General features: G+C 38.1%; 1 protein-coding gene across 1 annotated transcript in view; it reads right to left on the bottom strand.

Moving 5' to 3' along the window:
* Nucleotides 1–13909: 13909 nt before the first annotated feature.
* LOC125249267 (gap junction delta-2 protein) overlaps nucleotides 13910–27809 on the bottom strand; it is a 35031-nt gene continuing 21131 nt past the window's right edge. The window contains exon 2 of the mRNA XM_048161526.1: nucleotides 13910–21362. Coding sequence (XP_048017483.1) covers nucleotides 20519–21362 — 844 coding nt within the window. The 3' untranslated portion in view covers nucleotides 13910–20518. The remainder of the gene's footprint in view (nucleotides 21363–27809) is intronic.

Consider the following 27809-nt stretch of genomic DNA (forward strand, 5'->3'; position numbering starts at 1 on the left):
TTCTTTTTTTTTTCGTCCAAAGGCCTTAATAGTAATAAAAAAAACAAACATATGACATCTAAAGTATGTAATGTAGTACAACTAGATCTCTTTTATTGAATCCAGAAGGTTTTGATTATATTTTGCTACATATAAAGGTATTTTAAAAAGTGTCAAAAGGTCATTCATTTTAACCGTCCAAAGTTCAATACAGCCATTTCACTTGTGATTAAAATATCTTAATGTAATAAATGTGTATTTTTTTTTATTCTGGCATTTGGATTTTATAACATCATATATCAACATAGTGCAAAATGGTATTAAAATTATGTGTAGAAGTTGTTGCTTTGTTATGGGAAAGAATGTCTGGAAAAATTTATTTCACTGATGTCATTCGGAGTAACCAATATAAAGGGACCATTTTGGATCAAGTCATGCGGTCAATACCATGTGACAGGATGTGACATCATTCATGACTTTTTTGGTTACAAATTTTGTCCATCTTGTAAAAAATGACAAAAGCTGTGTTAATTGACACTTAATAAAACATCAAAATTAATTATATTATATTATGTTTGTTACACTTTTAAAAACTTTATTCGTCAATGACCCACATAAAGATCTCTTTTACACTATTTTATAATGGCAAGATCATCTTTTAAATTCCAAATGCCTTCATGTATGTTTTGTTTATTTTGTGTCATTTAAGTTATGGTGGGTTCAGTCTACATGATATCAGCCCGATTTTGGCAAGATCCATTTGACGTAGGGTGTTGTGGTGATTCATAAATGAAAATGAAAGCTGGGACGAGAGAATTGATCTCTTCATCTCATATAGTGTGTCAAAGTGGATGATAAGCGACGCTTCACAATATCATGACAGAAAGACTAGCATGTTTAATTTTGTCACATTTGTGAAGTTGACCAATAGGAGAACAGAAGCTCTTCCGTACACAGCTCTCTAACATGGCGAAGCGAAAGAGAGACGATGGTATTGGTGCTGCTAGGTGGAATTATGCACTGGAGGAACGGTTCGTGGAGCTATGACAACAATACTTCTGCCTTTATGATGTTTCCTCGAGTGACGACCACCAGAGAGTGGAAAAAGTTAAATGCTGGTGAATGATAGTGGAGGTGCTTCAGCAAGAGCTGGAGTTAGCATTAGGCTAGTGCAACCATTCGTTGCGTCCCAAATTACGCACTATACCTATGCCCTTAAACACTATCATGTTCTCTGCCTGGATTTATTTATTTTTTTTTTGTTTACATAAATGAGTCTACTGCATTTGGATCCAATTTTGATTGTTTGACTCCACGCAGCATTTTATTTCAACCACCATTTTTAAAAGTCTGTTGAGGTGTGTGCAGTAAGAGTTGTTTGCTATTCGAATCAACATTGGAGTTACATGCGGTCGTAAAGTACGACTGATGGACCGACAACGAGGTTCAGGCTTTATTAAGCTTATATGTAGAGGATGAAATCCAGCTGGAACTTGAAAGTCACGCGTAGTCCACATCAAAACATCAAAATAAAGAGTTAGCAGATATTAAGCAGACTGTCCACTAATACTCTAATGAGAGTTAAAAAGTGTTGATTATAGCATTACATTAGCTCTATGGCATTATATTTAGATCGTGGCATGAAAGGTTGCAGTGATGAACACTGAAGCCGATCACAGACATGTTGTTGAGCGCATGAAAGCAGTGATCTCATCATTGAAACTCAATTTCTGCACACTAACAAATGCTTTCATCATAACTAACAGTGCAAACTCAATGTAACTAAGAGATTCGTTAAATAAAAAGGGAGTTTTGGCGCGAGTCCGGAACTCAGTCACTGATAAACTTGTGCTGTTTGATTGACAGCTCCAGCAATTTCAAAGGGAGCGTTCTTGAATTGCTTTCTGTGTATAATTTAATCACAATTTAAATAACAGATTATTTTCATCCTACTAAGGGAAAAGAGTGTTTAGTCACTGGTTTGATTTACTGACACAGACAAAGAACATCTGACTGTACATGAATCATTAATATCAGATCAGGCATTAGAATGAACACAGTTACTGACATGCTGTTGCATTACTGGTGAGTCTGTATCGTAAAAGTCTGTTTGCAAAGCCTGCGCCGAAATACGATTGATTTACCAAAGAATCCACAGTGAAATAACAAAAATAAAGCTCAACTGAGACATTAACATTGTTGAAAATAAATAACCATATTCCTAGCATTAGGATCCTTTGAAAGGTAATGTTATTTTAGTCCTGTATCGCTCTTCTCTCCTCCTCATTTCACTATGCCTGTGGGCGGGGCTAACGATGCAATGATGAAGTAGGCGTTGATTTCTTCTGCAGAGAGTTTCACCATAGATAGGCACATTCTGGGATCAGTCATTCGATGGGTCTGGTGTCAATAAAAGCTTTTATTGAACTAACAAGGAAGTTTTCAGTTCTGAAGATTACAGGATATTCTTATAGTACGAATGACCTCTTATTTATCAAAAGCTCAAGGAAAAGTTGATTTCTCAATTCATAACCCCTTTAAGTAAACACTGTTGTGTTTACATTTCTTCTATCTCTACTCCTTGTACACAAGAAATTCTCTTTTACAGTATCCTAAAATCAGTAATTCTGATCAGTCATTTGGAGAGAAGGATTTTTAATAATTATAGCAGGAGGACAAACAGGCAAGTGATCTCTACAATGACAGCTTACAAATCTGTCTATAGTGTTTTTAATCATTCCACATTCTCATCATGTGTTCATATTAACAGTTTACGAGTCTTTGCTTCATGTAGCAAATTGTTCTATCGTCTGTGTAATTCTCAGTCTTTCCAGGATAAACTATTCATTGTCAGACAATGTAAGTAAATACTGTCAGAAGAACACAGAATACTGAACCAAGCCAGGAGTCAAGACCGGCTTAAAAAGTGCAGGCTGCGTGTGGCAGGATTACATAACCATGTGTGTGTGTGTGTGTGTGTGTTAGACCGGGAGGGATACACTTCTCAGGAGAGCCTGTGTGTCCTCTCTGCCACGGCTGTCACTGTGACTATATTGAGGGCTCAGGGCTTTGTAGATGGTGACGTGGATGTGACCCGGGTGTCGGCGTGCCCACTGCACACTGTGGTTCCGCTCTGCATGTGTGGGCAGGGTTGCAGGCCAAACATGGCCACAGCGCAGTGTCATGTGACACTGTTGCTGCCAAACTGCCGGAGTGTGTGTGTGTGTGTGTGTGTGTGTGTGTGAGGCACGAGTGGCACGCTACACTGGTGTTTGATTGGCTTGTGTGGTACCAGTTAAATTTTCACTTAGGCAGCATTTGATGGCATCGCAGGCGTACTCTTAACAGGAAGCCTGTTCCAAAATGTAAAAGGTTCAGAGGAACATTGTTGTGGCCAGCTAGTTTTGGAACAGAGCAATTCTGAGCCATTCCCATTCATTTTGTGTTGTTTCTAGTTTTCTGTATCTCTTTCAACTTTCCTTCTAAATTCATTTCTTTCTAAATATCTTGGGCCTGGTTTCACAGACAGAGCTTAGATTAAGCCAGGATTAGGCCTTAGATTAATTAGGACATTTAAAGGTGCCCTAGAATTAAAAATTGAATTTACCTTGGCATAGTTGAATAACAAGAGTTCAGTACGTGGAAAAGACATACAGTGAGTCTCAAACTCCATTGTTTCCTCCTTCTTATATAAATCTCATTTGTTTAAAAGACCTCCGAAAAACAGGCAAACCTCAACATAACACCGACTGTTACGTAACAGTCAGGATCATTAATATGTACGCCCCCAATATTTGCATATGCCAGCTCATGTTCAAGGCATTACACAAGGGCAGCCAGTATTAACGTCTGGATCTGTGCACAGCTGAATCATCAGACTAGGTAAGCAAGCAAGGACAATAGCGAAAAATGGCAGATGGAGCAATAATAACTGACATGATCCATGATATCATGATATTTTTAGTGATATTTGTAAATTGTCTTTCTAAATGTTTCGTTAGCATGTTGCTAATGTACTGTTAAATGTGGTTAAAGTTACCATCGTTTCTTACTGTATTCATGGAGACAAGAGCTGTCGCTATTTTCATTTTTAAACACTTGCAGTCTGTATAATTCATAAACACAACTTCATTCTTTATAAATCTCTCCAACAGTGTGTAATGTTAGCTTTAGCCACGGAGCACTATCAAACTCATTCAGAATCAAATGTAAACATCCAAATAAATACTATACTCCCATGATCCGACGCATGCATGCAGCATGCATGATGAACACTTTGTAAAGATCCCTTTGAGGGTTATATTAGCTGTGTGAACTTTGTTTATGCAATGTATTAGAGTCACGAGCTCGGGGGGCGGAGAGCGCGAGAATTTAAAGGGGCCGTAGCCTGAATCGGTGCATATTTAATGATGCCCCAAAATAGGCAGTTAAAAAAATTTATAAAAAAAAAAAATGTATGGGGTATTTTGAGCTGAAACTTCACAGACACATTCAGGAGACACCTTAGACTTATATTACATCTTTTGAAAAAACGTTCTAGGACATCTTTAAGTAGCCTTCATAAACATGCCTTGGAAAAAAAAAAACATTACTGGTGTGCATCTTGAGACAAAACAATGGACAAAACAAGTTGCATTTTCAAACATGCATTTTAGTCTGGGACTAGCCTAAGCCTTGTCTGTGAAACTGAGAGTTTAGCATGGAAGCTTGTTTTCACCACTAAATAAAAAAATAAAAAAGGTAATTGGGACTTTTTATCTCACAATTCTGACTTTTTTTTCCTCAGAATTGCGAGATTTAAACTCTCAATTGTGTGATATAATGAATGAAATGAATGTAGTTTAGGTGAGAATGTAGTTGTTTAGACATCAAATATAAGATTTGGACAGTTCCCAAATATAAGGAACTTGTGTACCCCCCGAGAGCAGCTTCATCTCAGCCAGTCCTTCGGGAATTTGCTGCTTTTGTGCTTTTGACTGAATTGTATGCTTGTTTATTTTATTTATTTATTTACAAATTCTCTATATATATATATATATATATATATATATATATGACTATTATTGTTCATTTAATTATTATTGTTCAATAAATAATATTTTAATAATATTTGCCGTATTTGGTATTGACAATGGATATATATCAGGGGCGTTTCCTCCGAGGAGGTAAGGGAGTATCTCCTCAAAAAAACTGGATAAGAAAATAATCAATATTTAAAAAATAAAACAACACACATATTACAAAATTAGACATTAAAAAGTGTAAAAGTCACTTGTTTTTCTACAGAAACACTGTCAAACAGCGACACCCGCAGGTAAAGTTACAGCGGGGAGTCCGCGTCTCTCGTGCATCCCTTGATCCCACAGAGTTAAAACAGCTTGCTGTGGGTTTAGTGGGGGATAATTGAGAATTGATGGGAGAAAGTCACGTGAGAGAGGTCTCCATCGCGCAATGTTTGGATATGATCGGTTATAACTGGATATGATTGGTTCGTGCGATAAATCCCACCTTTTGTTTTCGTGCGCGTTCTCGTCGAATAAGCCTGAATGAAAGGATTAGTTCACTTTCAAATAAAATTTTCCTGATAATTTACTCACCCCCATGTCATCCAAGATGTTCATGTCTTTCTTTCGTCAGTGGAAAAGAAATTAAGGTTTTTGATGAAAACATTCCAGGATTTTTCTCCTTATAGTGGACTTCAATGGGCACCGAACGGTTGAAGGTCCAAATGTCAGTTTCAGTGCAGCTTCAAAGGGCTTTAAACAATACCAGATAAGGAATAAGGGTCTTATCTAGTGAAACAATCGGCCATTTTCGAAAAAAAAAAAAAAATGTATGTGCTTTATAAACACAAATGATTGCCTTCCAAGTGCTTCCACCAAAACCGCACTTTCGTATTCTTCAAAAAGCTTACGCTGTATGTCCTAAACCTTCCCTATTCTAATTACAGAAAAAATGGAACTGGCGCTGCGTTCGTTCCATTTTATTTCAAATTTTATTTGAAAGTGAACTAATCCTTGAACTCAATAATGGGAAGACTAATTAAAAAGTAAGTAAACAGCTCACCCACTTAGATATTACCGCTTTATGTCACGACAAAATCAAACTTGAAATGGGCTGAAAACATGATAACTGTGGGGGTTTTTAGTGAACAATCAGCTTGGTGAAATTAAAGGTATATCTTTGTGTCTGTGACCAGTGTTAATCGAGCTTGATGACTGCTGAAAATAAGTTGACTTTTAAAAACAAAAGCTAAACATTAGTTCACAAATAATATATATTGTTTAAATTGTTACTGCCTGATTATCATCTTTGAGCGGCTCAAAAGTATCAAGTTTCGGTAGTGACAAATTTGGGGAGAGGAAAAATATTCTAATACTTTTTTTTCCCAAGACATTTCCAACTCTGACTTTGAACTAATTCTGTAGAATGGCTCATATATACATTTTATGTAAATAATCTGTTATACTGTTATAAAGATCTCATTGATTTATATTCTTTTTGGCCATATAAATATCCGTAACTTCACCAAATTGCATATTTTTGCCTCTGAATAAAACTGAGGTGTTTTTTTCCTCCTCGAGCATGAGCTCCACATTCTCATATCATACTCTTTGAGCCATAAAAGCCTGATATATATATATATATATATATAATATAATATAATATAATATAATATAATATAATATAATATAATATAATACTCTACAAAAACCCATATGTAGACTTTTTTTTTTTTTTAAATATTTTGTCTAAAGTTTAAAAAAGAAACTTTTCTGACTATTATTTCATATGTAAGGCTCTTTAGGGTTAATATGACTCTGCCTATTAAACTAAGATGGGACAAAGTATTTTAACACTGAACAAAATACACACTTCACACCTAAGTGGTTTAGCACTTTTTACTCTCTTTTCAGTCTCTCTTCTCTTTCAGTAGGCTACAAACCCTTCTCCTCTTCTTCTGTTAGTCCTGAAGATAAAAGCAGTCACCTCAATGACCCCAGCATGAGAGCTGTGAAGAGTTTGTCAAACAGAGGTCAGTAGTATCTGACAGCAGAGTGCATTAGTGAACTTATAATAATTTCACTGCTCCACATGCACAATTTATTGATAGCTGTGTCATGCTATTAATGAATAAGAGGAGCATGCATTAAATAGCAAATCACTGCTAATGCTGGTTATTATAGTCTGAATCTCTCAGCGGCGCATGAATATGTTACCAGAACGAGTCTGCTTTAAAATGTGTGATTACGTTGATTAAAGGTGATTATAGTGACATTTACTTCCACTGTGGGAGATCAGATGATGTATGCAGCCGGCTGCAGGTGGTGACGCTAACGATTATGACATAGCATGTGGGCGGAGCCTGCCGTGATCTCTGCCCGTCTCTTAGGAAGTGACGCTCTCTCACCCATCTGTCCGCACAATAATCCCTGTAGCGCTTAGTGATATTACTGCCTGGCTTATCGCCGTGGCAACAGGCCCTCAATCCCAACTTGTAACCACGTGACTGCAGGCAGTAGAAGGGGTTGACACGACACACACACACACACATAGATGTGTACAATAAAAGAAAATAGACACTAATGTCATGTATGTACAAATCCATGACCCACATATGATGCTTGAAATAAAAGACCACATTTGGAAAAAAAAAGTGTTCTAGCAGTAAAGCAGTTTTAATCTTTAATTCATGAGAGTTCATTAGCCTTTCCGTTATAATTACCATATTCCTGCTATGACCTCTGAAGCTGTTGTGTGTTTTGTTGATCTTGGAACTGCATGAACTCATTAATGCAGCCATTAAGCCATTGGAAACGACGTTTTCCAGCTAATATAGTAGTTACAATTACTTATATGTGATTCTGTTTTGCATTTTTGTAATTTGTTATTTAGTGTGTACCCCTTGTGCTTTTATGACAGCAGTACTTGAACTGGCATGGACTCCACACATTTGTGCTAAACCTCATGATCCATGTTATCCCAGCATGATTTTCCAGGATGTTCCAAAGGGCATCTTCTGTGAAATCTGACCTTTTATACCTTTTTTACAAATTTGCTTATTTGATTAGTGACCTGGAATTGTTGTGGAGTGAAATTTCTTCTACATTTTACATAATAATTTTCTAGGTTTTCACGTAGTCCCAACTTTATAGACCCAACTGTTACATTTCTGTTACATGTATTCAATTACACACTATTACATGTATTCAATTTTACCTTTCCTGACTATACAGTTCTGGGGTCATACAGTATAAAGTACAGTGCATAAATTTCTTGAAGGGAAATGGGAACTGAAACTGGAAAAACAGACTGAATTTATACTCGCTTTCACTCTAAGGGCCGGGTAAACATAAGACAGAACACATGTTGGTTTAATTTTACCCAGCATACGTTGTTTATTTAACCAGGCATAATGGGTTGATTTAACCCAGCATAATGGTAGAGATTTTGAAGCCCCCAAAAAAATCATCCATCCATTATAAACTGTAATCCATACAGCTCCAGGGGGTTAATAAAGGCCTTTTGAAATGAAGCGATGTGTTTTTGTGAGAAAAATATCCATATTTAAAACTTTATAAATTTAAATGATGTCTCAGGTTACGCTTGTAACCATAGTTCCCTGAGAAGGGAATGAGACGCTACATCAAGGACGCTTTGAGAACGCCTCTGCGTAATTGCGTCTGAAACACGTGTGTCAAGTAGTCCAATGGCAAGAGTGGACATCACGACCAGGAAAGCATAAAAGCATATCCGGAATGACCGGCGTTAGCTTCAGCAAGTCGATCACAGGGATGCAGGAAGTATAGCAGGGCGACACACAGGCAGCTCTGTGAACTTAGGTATCCAGCACTCTTCCTGGTCCTTCAAAAGGACGAGGGCAGAAGGCCTGCAGAACAATAGGCCACGGTATGTTGGTCGGCACCTTAGGGACATAAGGTTTTGGATAAAGGAATGCTTTGACCAATCCCGGTGCGAATTCAAGGCACGTACGGGATACCGATAGGGCCTGAAGATTACCTTCTCTTTTTAGAGAAAAAATGGCTAGAAGAAATGCAGTCTTTAAGGTCAGAAACTTTTCTAGAACAGTATCAAGGGGCTCAAAGGGAGCCGCAGATAAGCCCTCTATCACAACAGCCAGATCCCAAGCTGGAACTCTGGTGCAAATTGCAGGCCTCAGCCTCAAGTACCACCAGTCACTAGTGGGTTACTCCCCACTGAAACACCACCCAAAAGGACATGGTAGGCAGCTATAGCTGCCATTTATGCCTTTAGTATAGGCTGCAGTAAAACGATCTTGCAGAAATTCTAATACTGAGCCAACCGGACAGTTAATTGGATCCCACTGACGCATTCTACACCAAGAAGCGAAGACTCTCCACTACAAGTCATAAAGTTTCCTTGTGGATGGAGCTCTGGAGTGAAGTATGGTCTCTACAACCTCAATTGAGAGACCTGAGTCTATGAGTTGGGCCCCCTCAGAGGCCAAACCCACAGGTTCCATATCTCGGGGTGGGGGTTAAGAATCATGCCTCCCACCTGAGACAGAAGGTCCCTCCTGATTGGAATCTCCATGGAAGAGCCGTCAAGGAGGGATATTAGGTCCGAGAACCATATTCAGCTTGGCCAGTACAGTGCTACTAGGACCTTAGACTCACACCGGTGGACCTTCTCCAGAACTCCTGGGAGCAGAGCAGGAGGGGATCTGGTGTGCCAGTTTGCAAAGTGGACGTGACCGCAGACTACCCTGATGATTTATATAAGAGACTACCGATGTGTTGTCTGTACGAACAAGCACATGATGGCCTCTAGGTCTGAAAGGAAGTGCTTCAATGTCATGAAGACAGCCATCATCTCCAGGCAATTTATGTGAATGCAACCCCATCCTTTTTTGGAACAATGAAGTACCGGCTGTAGAAACCGGACTCCCTGTTGGGTGGAGGAACCCGTTCTATGGCCTCCTTTCCTAAGAGAGTTTTTACTTCCTGCTCCATCCAGAGTCTGCTCGGGATGAACCACTGTATGTAGAATGCTGTTGAATCGCAGTGGACGAAAACCAAACTGGATTTTGTAACCATCTGCAGGACCCATTGAGATACGTTTTGGCAGAAGTCTCCACTCTGCCAGGTGATCTACTAAGGGAACCAGCCTCTCGAGGCTGGCCTCTGGTGAAATTAGAGCAGCCACCTTGGTGGTCTGCCCCATAGCTCTCCTCAGAGAGTGTGAGCGTCTCAGTGATGCAGTGTCTTGTGACGAGCCCTTATAAATGCGCTCGATGGAAACCGCTGCACCCCGAGGCACCAAGGGTGGCAGGTTGGCAGAACGGCCTGACAAAGAGGCCAGGAGATGAGAGCAGAGCATCTAGAATAAAAGATCTGTCTTTATCTTTTATATTGGACAGATTGAGCCAGAGATCACTCTCAGCAGCCACCAGTGCTGTCATAGATTGCCCAATGGCTCTAGCTGTCTCCTTGGTAGCCCTGAGAGACAAATTTACTGTTCAAGTAACCCCCTCGCCATTATCCAGGTCCCTCAGCAGGTCAGCCTGGTATGCCTGCATGATTGACATAGTATGCAGACAGGCGCCAGCCTGACCCGCGGCCACATACGCTTTACCCACTAGGGCTGAAGATGTTCTTAGGGGCTTAGTGGGCAGCGTTGGGGCCTTCAGGGAAAATGCTGAGCCCGGGGACAGATAACTCACGAGCGTCTGTTCCACCTTTGGCATCGCCCCATAGCCACATTCTCTTAAACCTCTTATATTTGAATAAACATGAACATTATGGTTAAACAGATGAGAAGAAAATGGCTTATTCCACGATCTCAAAATTTCATTGTGGAGGTCAGGAAAAATGGAAGGCCCCATGGTAGAGGTGTAGATTTTGGTGACAAAAAGCACTTATCCAGCTTGCTTTTAGGATGATCGTTTTGTTTCTCATTTGGCCAATCGATATTTACCTTGGACAGAGCACAAGAAATCACCTCCACCAGCTCCTCATACGCTGGAGAAAGAAGTTTGTCCATTTTCAACCCAACATGGGTTGTTTTTAACCCAACATTTTTTAAAGTGTGGAAATACTGGAGATACTTCCTCATGCTCTTTACTAATTCTCTTTAATGATCAATTTTTTCTTTTAATGTCATTCACAGTACAAAACCATTTTAATATGATGCTTCTGTTTATACACTCTAAAAAATGCTGAGCTGTTTCAACCCAAATTTGGGTCAAATATGGACAAACCCAGCCGCTGAGTTAAATTTTAATTACATTTTTAAACCAACGGCTGAGTTTGTCCCAAATTTGGGTTGAAACAACCCAGCATTTTTTAGTGTATGAAAAATATTAAATCTGCACCAAATATCCATGAAAATATCTGAATTTAGTTGACAGTATACATAGAAAAACACACACTAAAGGACCAATCATTGAGTTCATTCAAGGTGTTTAATTAAGTCATTGTACACAATCCACAATTCAGAAACATATAGAAAGAAAACCTTCAAATAAGGTCAGTTACAAAATAGAAATCTGTGCTCCAAACAACAGATTTCCTTGTGGAAATTAGAAACAAGTAAGAATTGTTTGTTTGGATTAAATTCAGCAAAAACTATGATCAAAACAGGGCTGAGAGATAGACTTGACAATTAATGTACAGCTGTCAGTAAAATTGATATTACTTGAGTATTTTAGCAGCACCCATTTGATATTTCAGGAACATCACATTTTGCACACTGAGTTGAACACAATTGTGCGTTGACCTTTGCCTATCGTTTCCACACAATAATAATAAAAAAAGAGATAAAAAAAGAAAATTGGACATAAAAGAAGATAAATTAATAAATCCTATTCAGTGCACACGATAAAACCCATTTTAATTAGATAAAGTAATCAGACGGTTTATTTCATGGTGGATTAAAGGGTTGCACATTGTAATCTCTGAAGGACGTTCAGCTATAGGTAGCGGCGTTACCCTTTACCATATGGCATATCACAAGTCTAACATCTGCATTTCTGAATCTTTTAATAACCAAAAAACTGTTGCTTTGTGTGAGGAAAAACAATAGTTTTTTAGATCTTTGAATTGACTAAGCATCGCCTCAATAAGCAACTGTTACCATATTATCAGTCAAGCTTTCACTCTTTTAGGTCTAAGGAAGAGATTTGTTTGAATATTTCAGACATTATAGAACAAAACATTGTTGATGGGGCAATTATTATAGTGACACAATTGTAATCACTATGGAATGAGGCTTTTCTCTTTTTGATTGACTGTGATAAGCGTTTAATTCTGATTCGCAGATTACAGCTTTTAATCATATTACTGCATAACTTCATTAAAAATATTCAATATTCAGATTCGTTCATGGGACGCTCTGAAAGGCTTGTCTAACCAAGCAATGGGGCAAACCGTCAACTGTATTTTAAGAGTCACTTGTCTATCATGTTTCATATGGCTAATTACATCGATTGCGATGAACTGAAGAGTTGTCTGCAGTTCTCCTGTAATAATGTTTCCCTGGTTAGCAGAACAGGCCCTGATTTCTCGTGCTGCTCTCTCTCTCTCACTGTTGGTTTTTAGGATTGGTGCCTTTGCACAGATCCTGAGTTATAGCGGCATGTGTTGATGTGATTCGTCCTGTGATGGTGCAGGTACGAGGGATGGATGACTCGCCTGCCCTTTTGCCTTTGCCAAATGCTAATCCTGTATTTATACGAGCATGTAAGCAGCTAGGAGTGATTAGGAGTGGCGACTCTTCTTATTCCTGAGAGATTAGTACGGCTTGTGCGGCGGGTGTCAAACAGCCCTGGCAGCACACGTGGAGTTGTAATCGATTGAAGCTCCCCTTATGAGGGTTAAAACTAAAGGATGGCTTTTTGAAGCAGTTCGGAAATACAACAGTGGTTATTAAGAGAAGGACAACAGATTAAAACTGCATAATCCCATTTAACTGTCCATGCCGAAATGAGGGATTCGCCAGAGATTTAGAGGAAAACCTGGGTTGGTGAAAGTGTGGCTGGGACATGGGCTCTGGAGACTGTGGGTGCCGTGATTTCTGGCAGACACTCAGAGAGCATTCTGGGACATTTGATGAATCATTCAAAAGAGATTAGAATGAGATTAGGATGATTCTTTTTTCCTGAGCTAAACGGGAATGAACTTCACCCTGTTGTATTCATTACTTAATATGTATATCTCTGTAGAGTGAACGTGATTTCACCAAGTACAACATTGAAAAAAGATTTGAGGGACAAGTTTACAGTTTATGTCAAGTTTGGGTTTACAACTAGAGTTAGGTGCTTCGGTCGCCATGATTTTGAAGTAAGACATGTTCCTGGTTCAACATATTTTGTTGATCCTGGAACAACATTCCTGTCTGAAAATGTAGTCCTAACCATATCCCTACATCTAAACCTAACCCTACACATAACCTCCCTAAAATGATAGGTGAATGATAGGTGAATAACACTGATGTAGAAGCACCTATGTATATATATTAGTGCTGTCAGTTGATTAAATTAATATTTTTATATTGTAATAATTTCACAGTCCAAATTAATGTAGAAACGACTGTTACGGTATGGTGGTGTAGAGATGAGGCAGATACGGATTTCCACAGTTATAGACAATACTTTAATCAACACGGGCAAGGAGTAACCAAACATACACTTAACATAAACAGCATTCAGAACGGACCAGGAGTGAAGGGAGTGAGTGCATTATAAAGGGAGTGCAGATAATAGAGTCCAGGTGCAGGTGATCCGTGATGATGAGGAACTGACGAGGGAAGTGAGTGCAGGTGTGGAGAACAGGAGGAACATGGGAATTGAAGTCCAGGGAAACAAGGGTTCTGTGACAACGACATAAAGACAGTATATTTTAAATATGTGTTTAATTGCATCTTTTTATGAATGAAGGCCAGTATCACTGATACTAATACTGCTACTGATGTTTCTATGAAATTATAATAATATTTTTATAATTAAAACTATTTTAAATCTATTTTATAATACATAATAATTATAATATATTATAATTATAAATATTCAACACTACAGTATAACTGAAAGCAATTCATTTTAATGTTTATTAGTCTTTAAAAATGAACTTTTAAGTCAAGTGACCTTAAAACAATCTTCACATTTAGCTATTATAATAAATGTCATATTTAACCATGGCCTTCCTGTCTAACAGGTATGAAATATACAGATATTGAATAAAGTTATCAAACACTTTACAGTCTTCACTGCACAAATTATAAATTAAACCTTATTAAATCTACAAGTTTCTCTGTTCCCTTTGTCCTTTGATTAACATTATAATGACAGACATCACAGCAGCTGGTTTATTAGGCTGCTGTCACTTTAAGAGCTGCTGCAGCCGAACATGACGCGGATCTGACGTGCATCTCATTTTCTCACAACTCTTTAAGTTCATTTAAGACGTTATTTAACTCATTTAAGACTGCTCTTATGAAGATACTCGACAAAACGGGCATTTTGTCATAATTCTGTGCTTTGTTGTTTGTTCAAGCATGAAAGAGAACTCCAAACTGGTGCGCGTCTTTCTGCGTACGCGAGTCGTGTGTGTGTGTCACATGACACGGCATTCACAGACAGCACGTTCCTGTTTGTATTGTGGCCGCTTGAAAGGTTTAAATGCATTTGCATGAAAAAGAGCATGATCATATATTGTAACGCTAGCCAAATTATTATGGAAAAAACAAATGCTGCGTTAATTGCAACGCTATCTCACGACCAATTCGTACGCATTTTACGAGGTGGCTAATTCATACGAATTTGTACGTTTTGTCTAAACCCCAGTGACGGGTAGGTTTAGGGGCGGGGTTAGCAGTAGGTAATTTGTACGAATTCATACGAGTTTGGCAACTTGTAAAATATGTACGATTTAGCAAAAAAACGTACAAATCCGTATGAGTGAGGTCATAGGAATTGCCATGAGATCGGGTTGGTTAATTGCACTAACATTTTTAACGCGATTAAACTGAAAAATGTAATTGCATGCGTTAACGCGCTAAATTCATCAGGACCAATAGATAATGAATGAATACAACAGAGTGAAATTCATTCCCGTTGATTTCAATGTTGTTTCAGGACAACGATGTTGAACGATGGTGAAATCACGTTCACCGTTTAGGGGTAGGGATAGGGTTAAGACTAAATTTTCGAACAGGAATGTTGTTCCAGTATCAACAACAGATGTCTTTACAAACAAAATAAATATGTCTATATCTTATAGCAAAATCACTGTGACCATCTGGGTAGAATGATTGCTGTAAAAATCTTTTGGCACTGCCAGGAGAGACTAGACTGATGTTTGAGCATTATTCAGATTTTTCTGTAATGTACTGTATACATCCTGAAAACATGTTGGTAAACGATTCACTGATATCAGATAATTCACAATTTATCAATAGTTTTTGTTTTAAAACTCTATAAAACATGGGCAAACCTTCAACTGGCTTTTGGAAAGATATTGTACACTAAACAATAATTGTAGAAAGAATGTCTTTTGAAAAGGTCATTTTAAAAAATTTGACACCTGAGACATTTTTCCCCCACATGCCACATTCCTCCAATATGTTTTTTGTGTGTTAATTACTTTATGACCGAAATGTCAGCAGTTAATATATCTTTGCCAGTGGCAGTAGATTAACATCGTATTGTCAATTAAACAGCAGGCTGGTTACTTACACATCAATTACGTCTCAAAAACACTTTTTTTAGGTGAAAACAGTTATTTACAAAATCATCTGGCAGTGACTACAGGATGCATAACCATAAAAATACTTCCCTCATGTCAAAAGTTTGTGCTGAAAATCAAGTGTTGCATACGTTTGTAACAAGATTGCAGTCTGTATAGTTTAAAAACCTGCTATAGTCTTTTGATTCAGTTTTGGCCCATTAAAGCCTCAAGAATTTGCTACTTTACTCTGTTTACTAATCTAACCATGCCGTTTACTCATCCCTGCTTTTCTGTTTTCATAAAAAAAAAAAAAAAAGAGAGAGGGAAAAGAAGAACAAAAACATGCTTTCCATATCAGTCATACATGCTTTACAGCAAATAACCCATTCACTGGAACCCAATTAGTTATGAAGTTGCATATAACTTTGGCAAGTAAAGCCACATTTTTACTTCATATCCTAATTCTGGTCTTTAAATACCCCCTGCGGTATCCCTGTTAACCCTCATATCACAGCACGGTATAAAAGAGTAACACACATAAACATAATTCACAAGCTGGAATAAATAAAAAGAGAAAACAAAATTTGTCTAGTTTTTAAACTTGGATATAGGATTTATAAAAAATAGATTGAGGAGAAGAGTGGATTAATGCAAGCACATGAAGAAGTTCTCACTTGGGGAATCTTCATAATCTCTGAACTGCACTTGAAAATAATACGCCTGTAAAAGTTGCCCTTTAACGCTGCATAGTTACAGAGGTTATGATTTTGGTAGAGTTACTATTTTTGTAGATAATAATAAAAGAACTGGAATTGTTGGGAGAAGGTACAGTCTGAGATAAGAGATATAGGATTGGTCCCAACAGCGTAGGGATACATTTCCTTTTTACCCCTACACAATAATGGCTATAGTCCCTTATAATTTACACGTTAAACCAAACGAACTTGAGATTCAAGTTCATTCAGCCATAGCACAGTATTATTTTTTGTTCTGGTTAAGTTGAACTAAAATTGAGTTTCTTCCTAGAGAGATGCACTGCAAAAATAATTTTCTTAAAAAGTATTTTTGTCTTGTTTTTCATCTAAGTCTCCTTAAACAAGATTAATTTACCCATGAACTAAATGCAATTAAGATAAGCAGACTTCTGACACCGTGTCCTAACAGGAACGCGACAAAATAAAAGGTATATTTTTAATGTCAATTGGAGTTTTTGTCCTAACTAGCCGCGACGGCTGGTGTAATATTCATGAATTTGGTTATGTACTTATCTATTTCGAGTGCCCGGAGCTTGCCGAGAGAGCCCGCCCATGCACTCTTCTGATTGGCTGTGATTTTTGATTGATGTTATGGCATCTCATAGTCACATCGTGTCTGGTCTGAACAGACAAATTGTTTGTCTCTGGAGTCTTATCGCATCGCGTCTGCTTAGGACACGGTGTTAGAATACATCTTTTTATATTGCATTGGCATTTATTCCAAGCCTCGCTAAATTCCTGTTAGATTTAGTTGTACGTTACAAAAATACTGTTTAATAAATGACTTTTGATACACAGCAGCCAAAATTAACTTTTGAATCATGCTGGCAAATGGCGGGTGAAAATGTACCAGTTCTAAATATTGGTTAATGGCCATGGAACTGTATTTGCAATTGTTTTTTTAAACAGTTTGTATGTCTTTAAATTGCATCATCACTTCATCAAGGTTCAGATTATTGCAGTCTGTTGCAGTCCCTAATAAACTGGCAAGCAGCTTCATTTATGTACTTTCCAATTGCATTTGCAGCTTGATAAGAGTTAATTTTGGACCCTGGGCGTAAATGTAAGCAGAGAAATCCTGGTTCTCGTCTTGGAGACGACGGGGTTGTACAGAAAAGTCTGCATTTGCTTCTGAGGTTTTACGGATCATTTACGACTTGTTTACATTAGCAGTAAAACAAATGCGAGGCCTCTTAAACCTGACCCATTTTATACCTCTCATTCAATTTAGATGTGAACGACAATATCCATCCTCACACTGACTTCTGGCCTGAATCAGAATTGTGGCTGAACTACACTTCATGTCCAGCTAAACATAAACACAATTTCCTTGTAAGAATTTTCTATAAGACATGCCTAAGTCAGGACACTTTGTGTTCCTCTTAAAGGGCCTCTGCAGTTTCCTCTCTTTCTCTCTGCATCTTCTCTGTCAGTGTTTTCTGCCTCTGCGGTTTGTCAGCGAGCTGGCCCGTGTTAGTTGCACTGTGTTCTGTCTACACTGGGTTGTTTCATGTGCACTTGCAGAAGTTAGTCAGAGCGGTGTAGGCACAAGTACTGTCTTCAGTGGGCCTAAGCTAGTGCTAATATTGGCTGAATGACAACTCAATGTAATTTGTGTGTCTTTGTTAGAGACGTTACACCCTGCTTCATCCCACACTGTGTAAACAAAGGCACACAGCTACATACACGCACATACTCGTTATTGATAGGATGGACCAATTCAAAAGGCTCACTTTCCCAACACTAATGTCCTTCCCAGAGTGAGTTTCTCCTTTTATCCACTCTTCCCATCCCACAAAGTGCAATGCATACATATTTTTTCATCTTTTCTTACTAATAAAGGCATGCCGATAAACACGTGACAAGAATAAAAAGCTAATAAAAACACTGTAAATTGTTCCTTTTTCCTAATAACACACACTGAACATCAATTTTCATTTCAAAAGTCATTTGACAGATAAAGCTTTGTAAACATGCCTTTGAAAGATACCTTTATGCTTTTTTTTTGATAATAAATTCATCTGATAGAAACATCTGGATACATAAACATTATTTTTTTTCAATCCTTTCGACGGGTGTCCCCACCAAGCATCTACATTATCATAACAAGCAAGATTTCCTTTGTTAATCACATTCACCAGAATGACCATGCTGCCCAGACAGCAACATAATGTTGGCCAAGATCCAGCCCACATCTGGTACGTGTGGATTCCACAAGGAACAGATGTGGGCCGGATCTGGGCCGACACCATAGCCACTTTTCCACCAAAATTACCTAGAACTATTTGTCCCAGGAACTTCTTTCCCCCAGACTTGTTGCTGTCTGCATTTCCATCGCAGACTAAAGTACCATGAAGATAGTCCCGTGATGTGGAACTGCGCACGACACTCTAGTTTCCGCTGGATTTCATCCTCCGAATATATGCTTAATAAAGCCTGAACCTCGTTATTGGTCCATCGTTTGTATTTTTAAACGCCATTGTTGATTCAAATAGCAAACAACTCTTACTGCATGCACCGCAACAGACTTTTAAAAATGGTGGCTGAAACAAAATGCTGCATACCCAAGTCCCACCCCCCGAAAGTTCCTGTACTTTGAAAAAGTACAACCTCGTGAGCAGGGACTTTCTGAGGGGGAAAATTTTGCCTGTAACTTCATTTATACCCTGGTTCCTGCAGTCGAAACACAATGAATACCACCCCAAAGTCCCTAGTTCCTGGGGAAATTTCTTGCACTGGAAACACGGCTAATGTTGCTGTCAGGGTGGTTACCTAGCATATTTTTTTTTCTTGTGAACAGCACTGGTGCATCTGAAATCACATACTATCTACCAGCGTCAGTTGTGTCGTGTCACTGCCATTCATAAATCCTGTCCCGTGATCTCATGGGATAGTAAAGTGTCCATTGAATGCGCACTTCAGAATCTCTCGGGAAGTAGTAGGTCATCCAAGGATTTCCGCCTACTGTCTTTCCAATACTATGTATTTGGACATACTACTCTTTTGGCGTACTGTTTTTCACATACTATATAGTAGGGAAGTATTGGATTTCAGACACAGACCATGGCTATGCTGCTCCACCAGCTAATCCAGCAATAATCAACATAAACCAGCCTTGGACCAGCATGGAAATTCTTTCAGCAGGGTTGGCTCCCTTTCCCAATAAAGATAAATAATCTAACTTTGTAATAATCTTTTAACTATATGTTTTAAATAATAATCTGAAAAAAACAACAACAGTCATTTAAGTTGATGGCACCAACTTTTTCAAAAAAAAAAAAAAATCATAAAATGAACAAAAAAGAATCTGCAGTCTCTAAATTCTTTCAACTTTGGTCACATACAAACATATAAACACACATTCATGCACCACAAGAGGGAGGAATACTTGATTGGAACACGTAAGAGTGGGTGTCTTTGTGGAAGGGCACAATTTGCGCAGAGGTAATAATCATCTCCTAGTCTTGCACGACAACCAGAGAGAGATTATAAAAAAGATGCTAATGTTTGTTCAATCATATGTCAAAGTGAAGGTGCCACTGCTGTAACAATGTTTATATCTCACCCGTTGTTTGCTTTAGGCCGATTCACTGCCAGGAGAGCAAACCTAAACAGAATTCCTCTTCTGGCACCATCTCAGTGACAACGGTTGATAAAACTGGGAGGTTATAGTCATGCTACGGTCTCCTGCTAATTCATCCTTCCTCTTTCCTCAAGATCTTGAGAGTGAGAAAAGTGGGAAAACAATCCCAGATTCTTTTGTTTCCATAGCATTCTGTGCTCCCAGCAGCATACCTCACGATCTTCACCCTTCCGACGCTTGCGCACAGTTTGAGACTTTCCAAAAATTCCTCCTCCGCGCCTCGTCTTCACGTGCTGTTCCAGAAGCCTAACATAGTGCAAACTTCCTCAAACATTGTCATATGCAATAAATAGGGAGGGAGTGGCTTGTGGAAAAGAGGTGTGGCTATGTGGAGCCACTCCCTCTTTGCCATTATAAACATTTGCACAAGTACCATAAGCGCCTTGTAATTCTTCACTCCACTCCTTGCGACGCCATATTTGGATGAATGGAGATCAGACATAAGCAGACTCACTGGACTGGGTCCTGCCCAGGTTTGGCGGTTGTGACAGGTGGGACATGTCCTTTTTACGGATCTCACAGATGGACTTCCTGCGGGCTTGCACACCTCGAATGGCAGCCTTGATTTTCCTCCAGCCGAGGTGGTTGAGCTCTGCAAGGTTGAGTACGACGCAGATTCCACTTACAGCAAACATGAACACTAGAAAGACCGTCTTCTCAGTGGGCCGTGATACGTAGCACTCCACCTCCTTCAGGCAGGGGTAGCGGTCACACTCGAAGATGCCGGGAACACTGAAGCCATATAAAAAGTACTGCCCCGCCAAGAAGCCGATCTCCAGTGCATTGCGGAACACTACCTGGATTATGTAAAAGCGAGAGATGCCCTCTTGTCGGCGTACCTTGGAGCTCCTGCTATGCAGGAGACCTCTTGGAGCATTTGGGATCTCCTTTACCTCCAAGCAATCAGGTTCGTCCTTTCCGCCACCACTGTCAGAATGCTGCACCAAAATGCCATTAATGTTGCGTAGTTTGCGGGTACCCTCACGACTGTAGTCCTTCTCCATAATTGGGTAGAGGAAGGAGTAGCGACGGTCACGCTGTTTGGCCGACTGGTGTACTGAATAGGTGATGAAGCACAGACTGGGTGTGCAAACAAGGATGATCTGGAAGACCCAGTATCGGATGTGGGAGATGGGGAAGGCCTTGTCGTAGCAGGCCTGGTTGCACCCAGGTTGGAGGGTGTTGCAGATGAACATGGTCTGCTCATCCTCATAGACTGTTTCTCCTACAATGGCCACAATCAGGATACGGAATATCACCACAACTGTCAGTAGAATCCTGCAGGAGAGAAAGAGAGGGAAAATTAGATGTGTGATGTGAACAGATCACACACACACAAAACCTTCAACTGACGTAATTTGTCCCTTATTTAGGCTACCAGCTTATTAGCATTGCAGATGTTCGCATTTGCTATTCAAATGTGCGTTTTCACTTTCAAGAGCAACTTTGCACATTTAATCAAGAGCTCTAATTTTGAAACAATTCTGCTCTCTCAAGCTCTAATTATAGCTCCTTCTGCGCTGTTAAACTCTGTTAACATGGTAACCTGCACCGCTGGTACAGTAACATGTGGCAATGCTAGTCTCTGTAATGCTCATTAATTTGGTAGCGTGATGGCAGGCAAACCTGTTCTCTTTCCCATAGCAACAGTTTAGATTTTACACCTCATTTGTTAGGCTATTTCTGTACCAGTGTTTGATTGAGGAAAGAGAGAAAGATGGACAAAGAGAGAGATTACATGTGTTTGTAAGGAAAGGCAAGAGTAAAACATGGAGTGAATGTGTGGATCAGTGGCTTTACACATTACATTGAAGATGATTGGCTCTGTAATATAGGGCAGCTCATTTATTTGGGGTATTTGCATATTTCTTTTTAGGTTCTGTATATCTAGCACCTGTGTACAGTGTTGGGGGTAACACATTACAAGTAACAACCCAGGTGAAAAAAAGGTACATTTCTATACATTTCTGTACATTTTGAGACACCATGAAATATGAACTAACTACATACTAACATACTATCTATGTATTTAAAAAATGTATTTAGTTACCACTTGTAGTACACTTGAACCCATAGTTTAGTACAAGTGGTAACTAAATACATTTTTAAAATACAGAGATAGTATGTTAAAAGCACATTTTAGTTCATATTTCATGGTGTCTTAAAATTTCATGGTGTCTCTCTGGTGTTTTATATAGTAATAGTAGTTTTTTCAACTAACACATTACTTTTTCAAAAAAGTAACTCAAGTTACTGTATAGGCGTGAATTTGCATTTTCTTCAGCCTGAGGCTTAATCATTTCATTTTTGGTGTTAAAGGGCCTTTACATTTGCCAAAAAGAGAACTTTTTTGTAGTGCTGTCAAGCGATTAATTGCATCCAAAATAAAAGTTTGTTTACATAATATATTTGTGTGTGCACTGTGTATATTTATTATGCATATATAAATACACATACATGTATATATTTAAGAATTATTTACATCTGTACCTGTGTGTGTGTGTGTGTATATATACACTGCCCTCCAAAAGTTTGGAAACACCCCTGGCAAAGTGTGGTTTTGGACGACATCAGCATAATTCCTTATCATTTTTTGGTGCAAATACATTACAGTAACTAGACATTATCATTGAAGACCGGCAATAATAATTTTCATTTTGATTACATAATAATGGCAATATATACATGTCAAAGTCAGACATGCCCCTTTGCCAGCTGTGATGCTGGTTACTGGTTTAAACTTGGCCCAGGTTTGTAAAAGATCTTTGGGTCAGCACACCTTAATAGCTTCAACAATTGATTGCAAATTAAGTTTAGAATACAATGAACCAATCAGAACCCAGTTTAGGTCAGATAGCTGCTAATGGTGGATATTTTGATGAATCGAAAATTAATTTTTTTTCTATGTATAAACTGTTTATCAGTGCAAAATTATCACAAATTAAAAAGGATTCACGCCATTATATTGTCCAAAACCCCACTTTTCTAGGAGGGCAGTGTGTGTGTGTGTGTGTGTGTATATATATATATATATATATATATATATATATATATATATATATATATATATATATATATAAATGGTTAGTTCCTGTCCTTGATTCTGATTGGTCAAAAGGTGTGTTTTATTCACAATAAAACACGGCTATGACCGCTTCACCCAACAGTTCTGTGTATCACTACACAACACCCTTAGCAACCACTCTTAGCAACGTAAACTGTTCTCAGTTGATATTGTTCATTGAAGCTTACTGTATTATGTAGAAGAGTATTGTGAGAAAGAGATCAAGTGAGCGAGTTTATTACCTGCATTCAGATTTAGCATTTTCCTTCAGGTCAGTCCTATGTTCATAATAAAAATCTGTTTAAATGTCCGATGTATTATCCTGTCCTTTTATCAGTTAAGGGGTTTTCCATGACTGACAGCGCTAGTCAAAGCATTTGTCAGTTGCGTCTTCTTCCGTGTTCACAACAATTCAGTCTTTTCAATGTAAAAGTCTTAACTACTGACTGACTCACTCATAAAGACAGTCTTTGCTGCCATCTAATGGCGTAATAATGTAACTTCTGTTGCTGTTCACGGTCAGGGACTATTTTTTCTGGCGGAAGGAAGGCTTTAGTGAAAGTTTACTTCATGAAAGTTGCATTGATACATATTTTTGGCTTTAATATTTGTATTGTGTGATAACTGTTTTATAAAAGCAATAAGGTACTCGAGGCTAGTGCTGAATAAGTCACGGCTGAAGGGGTTACTCCGCTTCGCCTCGTTCCTAACAACGCTCTTTAGCCGTGACTTATTCACGATACACTACAGCCTCTCGAACCTTATTGCTTACATATATATTATATATAAATATTTTATATATAAATATAATATATGTTTGTTAAATATATACATACATGAGCATGTTCTTATATATACGTAATAAATATACACAGTACACATACATATATTATGTAAGCAAACTTTTATATTGCATGTGATAAACAGATAAACAAATAAACATCCCAGCCCAGATGAGAAAAAGTAATGCAAAAGTAATGTATCCCATTACTTTCCATAAAAAGTAACTAACGCAATTAGTAACTTTTTTATGGAGTAACGCAATATTGTAATGCATTACTTTTAAAAGTAACTTTCCCCAACAGTGCCTATGGATTGTTCTGTGCAAAGTGCAAGGTGGATATAGAGTACTTTAAGAAAAAGTCCTCTTTAACCACATTTCATAGGCCTGAAAGGTTAAGCACACACTGTAACCAATACCAATTTGGTTTTCAAATCTGATCTGTAGCACTGAATATCCACTCTCTCCCGCAACTAATGAATCAGGGGTGTGTTTCCTGAAGCCAATGGTCACAAGTTCCTCCGTCATCACCAAAACAATTCAACAGAACCTGCGACCATACTTCAGGAAACACACCCCAGATCAGTTGTTCAGAGAGCATATAAAATATCCATTATATCTAAAATTGTTACCATAGCAATGACTTTAGCATCAACACAACCTCCAAAGGAAATGTCACTTGAACTCATGAGGAGCATCAGACAGCAGAGGCATTACTGTATTATGCACATGATACGTCTAAACCTCTCACTCTGAGCAAATATAGAGACACAGCTTTAAACACTACTGTGATTTGCATATGTTAATGGTCATGTAGTGTCCTGAATGACAACATCAACAACAACAAAACTGTTTGCAATAAAATTTGACCGACCAAAACTCATTTCTAAAAAATCTACTAGGGCCATCGTTCTGATCGCAAACTACATAGATCAAGTTTGTAAAAGAATTTATGCTTTTCAGACTACAGACAACCAGGAGCACGTTTCCCAAAGCCAACTATGGTCGTAAGTTCCTCTGTCATTACCGAAAGAGTTCAGTGGAACTTGCGACCATAGTTGGCTAACGATGCTTCTGGGAAACACACATTTTTTGCCTCTCTGAGCAAAGCTACATATCCACAAAACCTGGCACAAAGCAGACAGTAACAACATTTCAAATAAAAGACACATTTGTGTACATTTTCTAGCAATAATGGCAGCAGTACTTCATCAAATAATAGTAAAATGATGGCGAAGAGAGTTATATTCTGGCACACATCATGACGCTTTGTGGTAATTTTCTCACTCACAGTAGGCTTGTGTAATGCTGCCTAATGTCATCTTAGTAAGGCATTAAATAATCATAATAAATATCAGGACTTTGCATTTTTATGCTTTTTAGAATTTATTTTTACACCCCTTCAGACACATGGTTCTGTCCAGTCAGCTCATAACATTAGCAACTGAAAATAATAACCTGCAAAGCACGGCCTCATTGCCGTATGACAGTGATTAGTTCATATAACACATTTCAGACAAACTTGCACATGAAATTCAGTTGTGAATCACACAATGAATTCTGTTATCATTGAACTTTTTATGAACAAAACCATATTTAGCCTTCTGACAACCATATTTTACTAGTTGCTAGTGTATAGGCTAAATCAAGTCATGTCAAATTTATTTGTATAGTGTTCAAAGGCAATTGAGAGATTTAAATATTGTTCTTTTGTTTTCAAAGCAAGAGTAAGCCTTTTTTATGACCAGATGTCGCAGATAAAAAGTCTGAAAGTAAATAAGGGATTTACAGTAGATAATGGCTGTTTTTGTTGTAAGTGAGAGTAAACAATTCTCAGAAAGCATCAATGAAGAAACGATTTTGTTGTCTTCAGTAAAAAAACAGCTGGTTGTCAAACAGTCTGAGTTTAACATTGTTGAAAAATATAGGATATGACTTTAATTTCAATTAGTAGCGTCTGAGATTTCAGACAGAATTGCTATAACATGATGGCATTCCTCACTGTGGTTGAAAATAAATTATATTGTGATTTTGGTCATATCAACCAAGAAATTTAAACAGAGTTGCTAGAAACTCGACATAGTGATTTGATTGTAAATACTGTATATGCATAAAGTCATAAAGTTCCTTTCCCCCCTTGAAATCATGTATTACTTGGAAATACATCACATTTCCAATTGAAATGAGGTTGTGAATGTTCTTCAAAAATGCTTTTACCATATATTTCTTGATGTCCTCATCCAGAAATGTAGTTGCTTTTCTGATCTCATTCATTTTTAAATCAGAGTCAGCACTTGAGCATGCTGGACAACCCAGACCTTAGCAGACACCAACACAGTCAGACATACTCCAAACGCTTGTTTAGACAAAAGTGTTTTAGTGCATGAACTGCAATGAACTACATGTTTGAGGTAAGAAACCATAATCAACCATCTGTAGACAACATATGCTTATCTATTCAAGCAAGTTATATTAAGGATATATCAGGAGTCTTAAGGCCCATTCACACCAAGAATGATAACTTTAAAGATAACTGTATTTAGTTTCCACCGCAGGAACTTTCCCCAGGAACTAGGGACTTTGGGATGGTACTCGGTGTGTTTTGACCGCAGGAACCAGGGTTTAAATGAAGTTCCGAGTAAAAATTCCCCCCTCAGAAAGTCCCTGCTCACGAGGTAGTACTTTTTCAAAGTTCAGGAACTTTCAGGGGTGGGACTTGTGCGCTGAACATGCTGATTGGTTGAGTTCACGTAGCATTTTGATTGATTGACTCCACACAGATTCCAGGTTTGAAAAATCATGAAAAATCATGAAAAATCTGTGAAAAGGATTTCTAGAACTTATTGTTATCATTAGTCTATGGTGTGAAGAAGCCTTTAATCTTAAATGTGTTCTTGGTGACTCATTGTCTTAGGAAGGCTGGTCAACTACTGATTAATCAAGCCAATTTCAGAGTGTTTCAAATAAACTTGTGTGTGTATTTGTCAAATGTGTCTCAAAACTCTAAAATGTTAAATCATAGTCCGACGAAGGCTAACCTTAAAAACATTTTTGCTTGACATTATTTCCAGTAATCACATGTGTCCCATAATTTCTGTCGACTGGAATCAGAACCAGCAATGCCAGATTCATTAATATCTCTCTCTCTCATTATTGTTTTTTTTTTTTAAAGAAATCAATCAAACTGGATGGCAAAATGGTTTGAACTGGCCTGTGATTCAGTCATAATCATTCACATTCAGATGATTTACATAATAAATCATTTGGAGCTAATTTTTCTTTTATTATTCTTTGAAATGCATTATACATTAGACTAACAGTTCACCAAAAAAGCCAAAAAATACTTGACTCAAATTCTGATGAGGTTATCTCTTCATAGCAATATTAATTCAGAATAGTCCCTCTGTAGTATTAATGTAGCTTTGAAATCTACGAATGCTTTACAGTTAAATTTCTCTTTATGATTGGTTCTCTAGGGGCTTTCTAGCTCTAGAAGGTGTCACATCAGGTAAGTGAATTATGTGATTGAAGCCCTCACTTATGATGGATTTATGCACTGTGTTCCTGTTGTCCAGCTGTGAGGTCAAAGAGGCAGCTTTAATCTGCACCCAATCAGCAGCTGTGTTTCTGTTTCTCCAGGCTCAGTCTGAGCTCATGGCTGGACAGGGGGCAAAGATGTACTGCACGACTAATGGAGTTAAACAAATGGACAAAATTAGGAACCTGCAAAATAGTGCCCCTAATGAAATTAATGAAACCTGAGAGATTTCCCCAAACGTTTCAAGCTTCCAAAAGTTCATGAAGACATTATAAAAGCAATCTAAATAAGTCAATGGAGTGATTTAATCCATGTAGTCTGAAGATATCAATGGCTTTATAT

Source organism: Megalobrama amblycephala, linkage group LG16, assembly GCF_018812025.1.
Source record: "Megalobrama amblycephala isolate DHTTF-2021 linkage group LG16, ASM1881202v1, whole genome shotgun sequence".
Classification (NCBI taxonomy): domain Eukaryota; kingdom Metazoa; phylum Chordata; class Actinopteri; order Cypriniformes; family Xenocyprididae; genus Megalobrama; species Megalobrama amblycephala.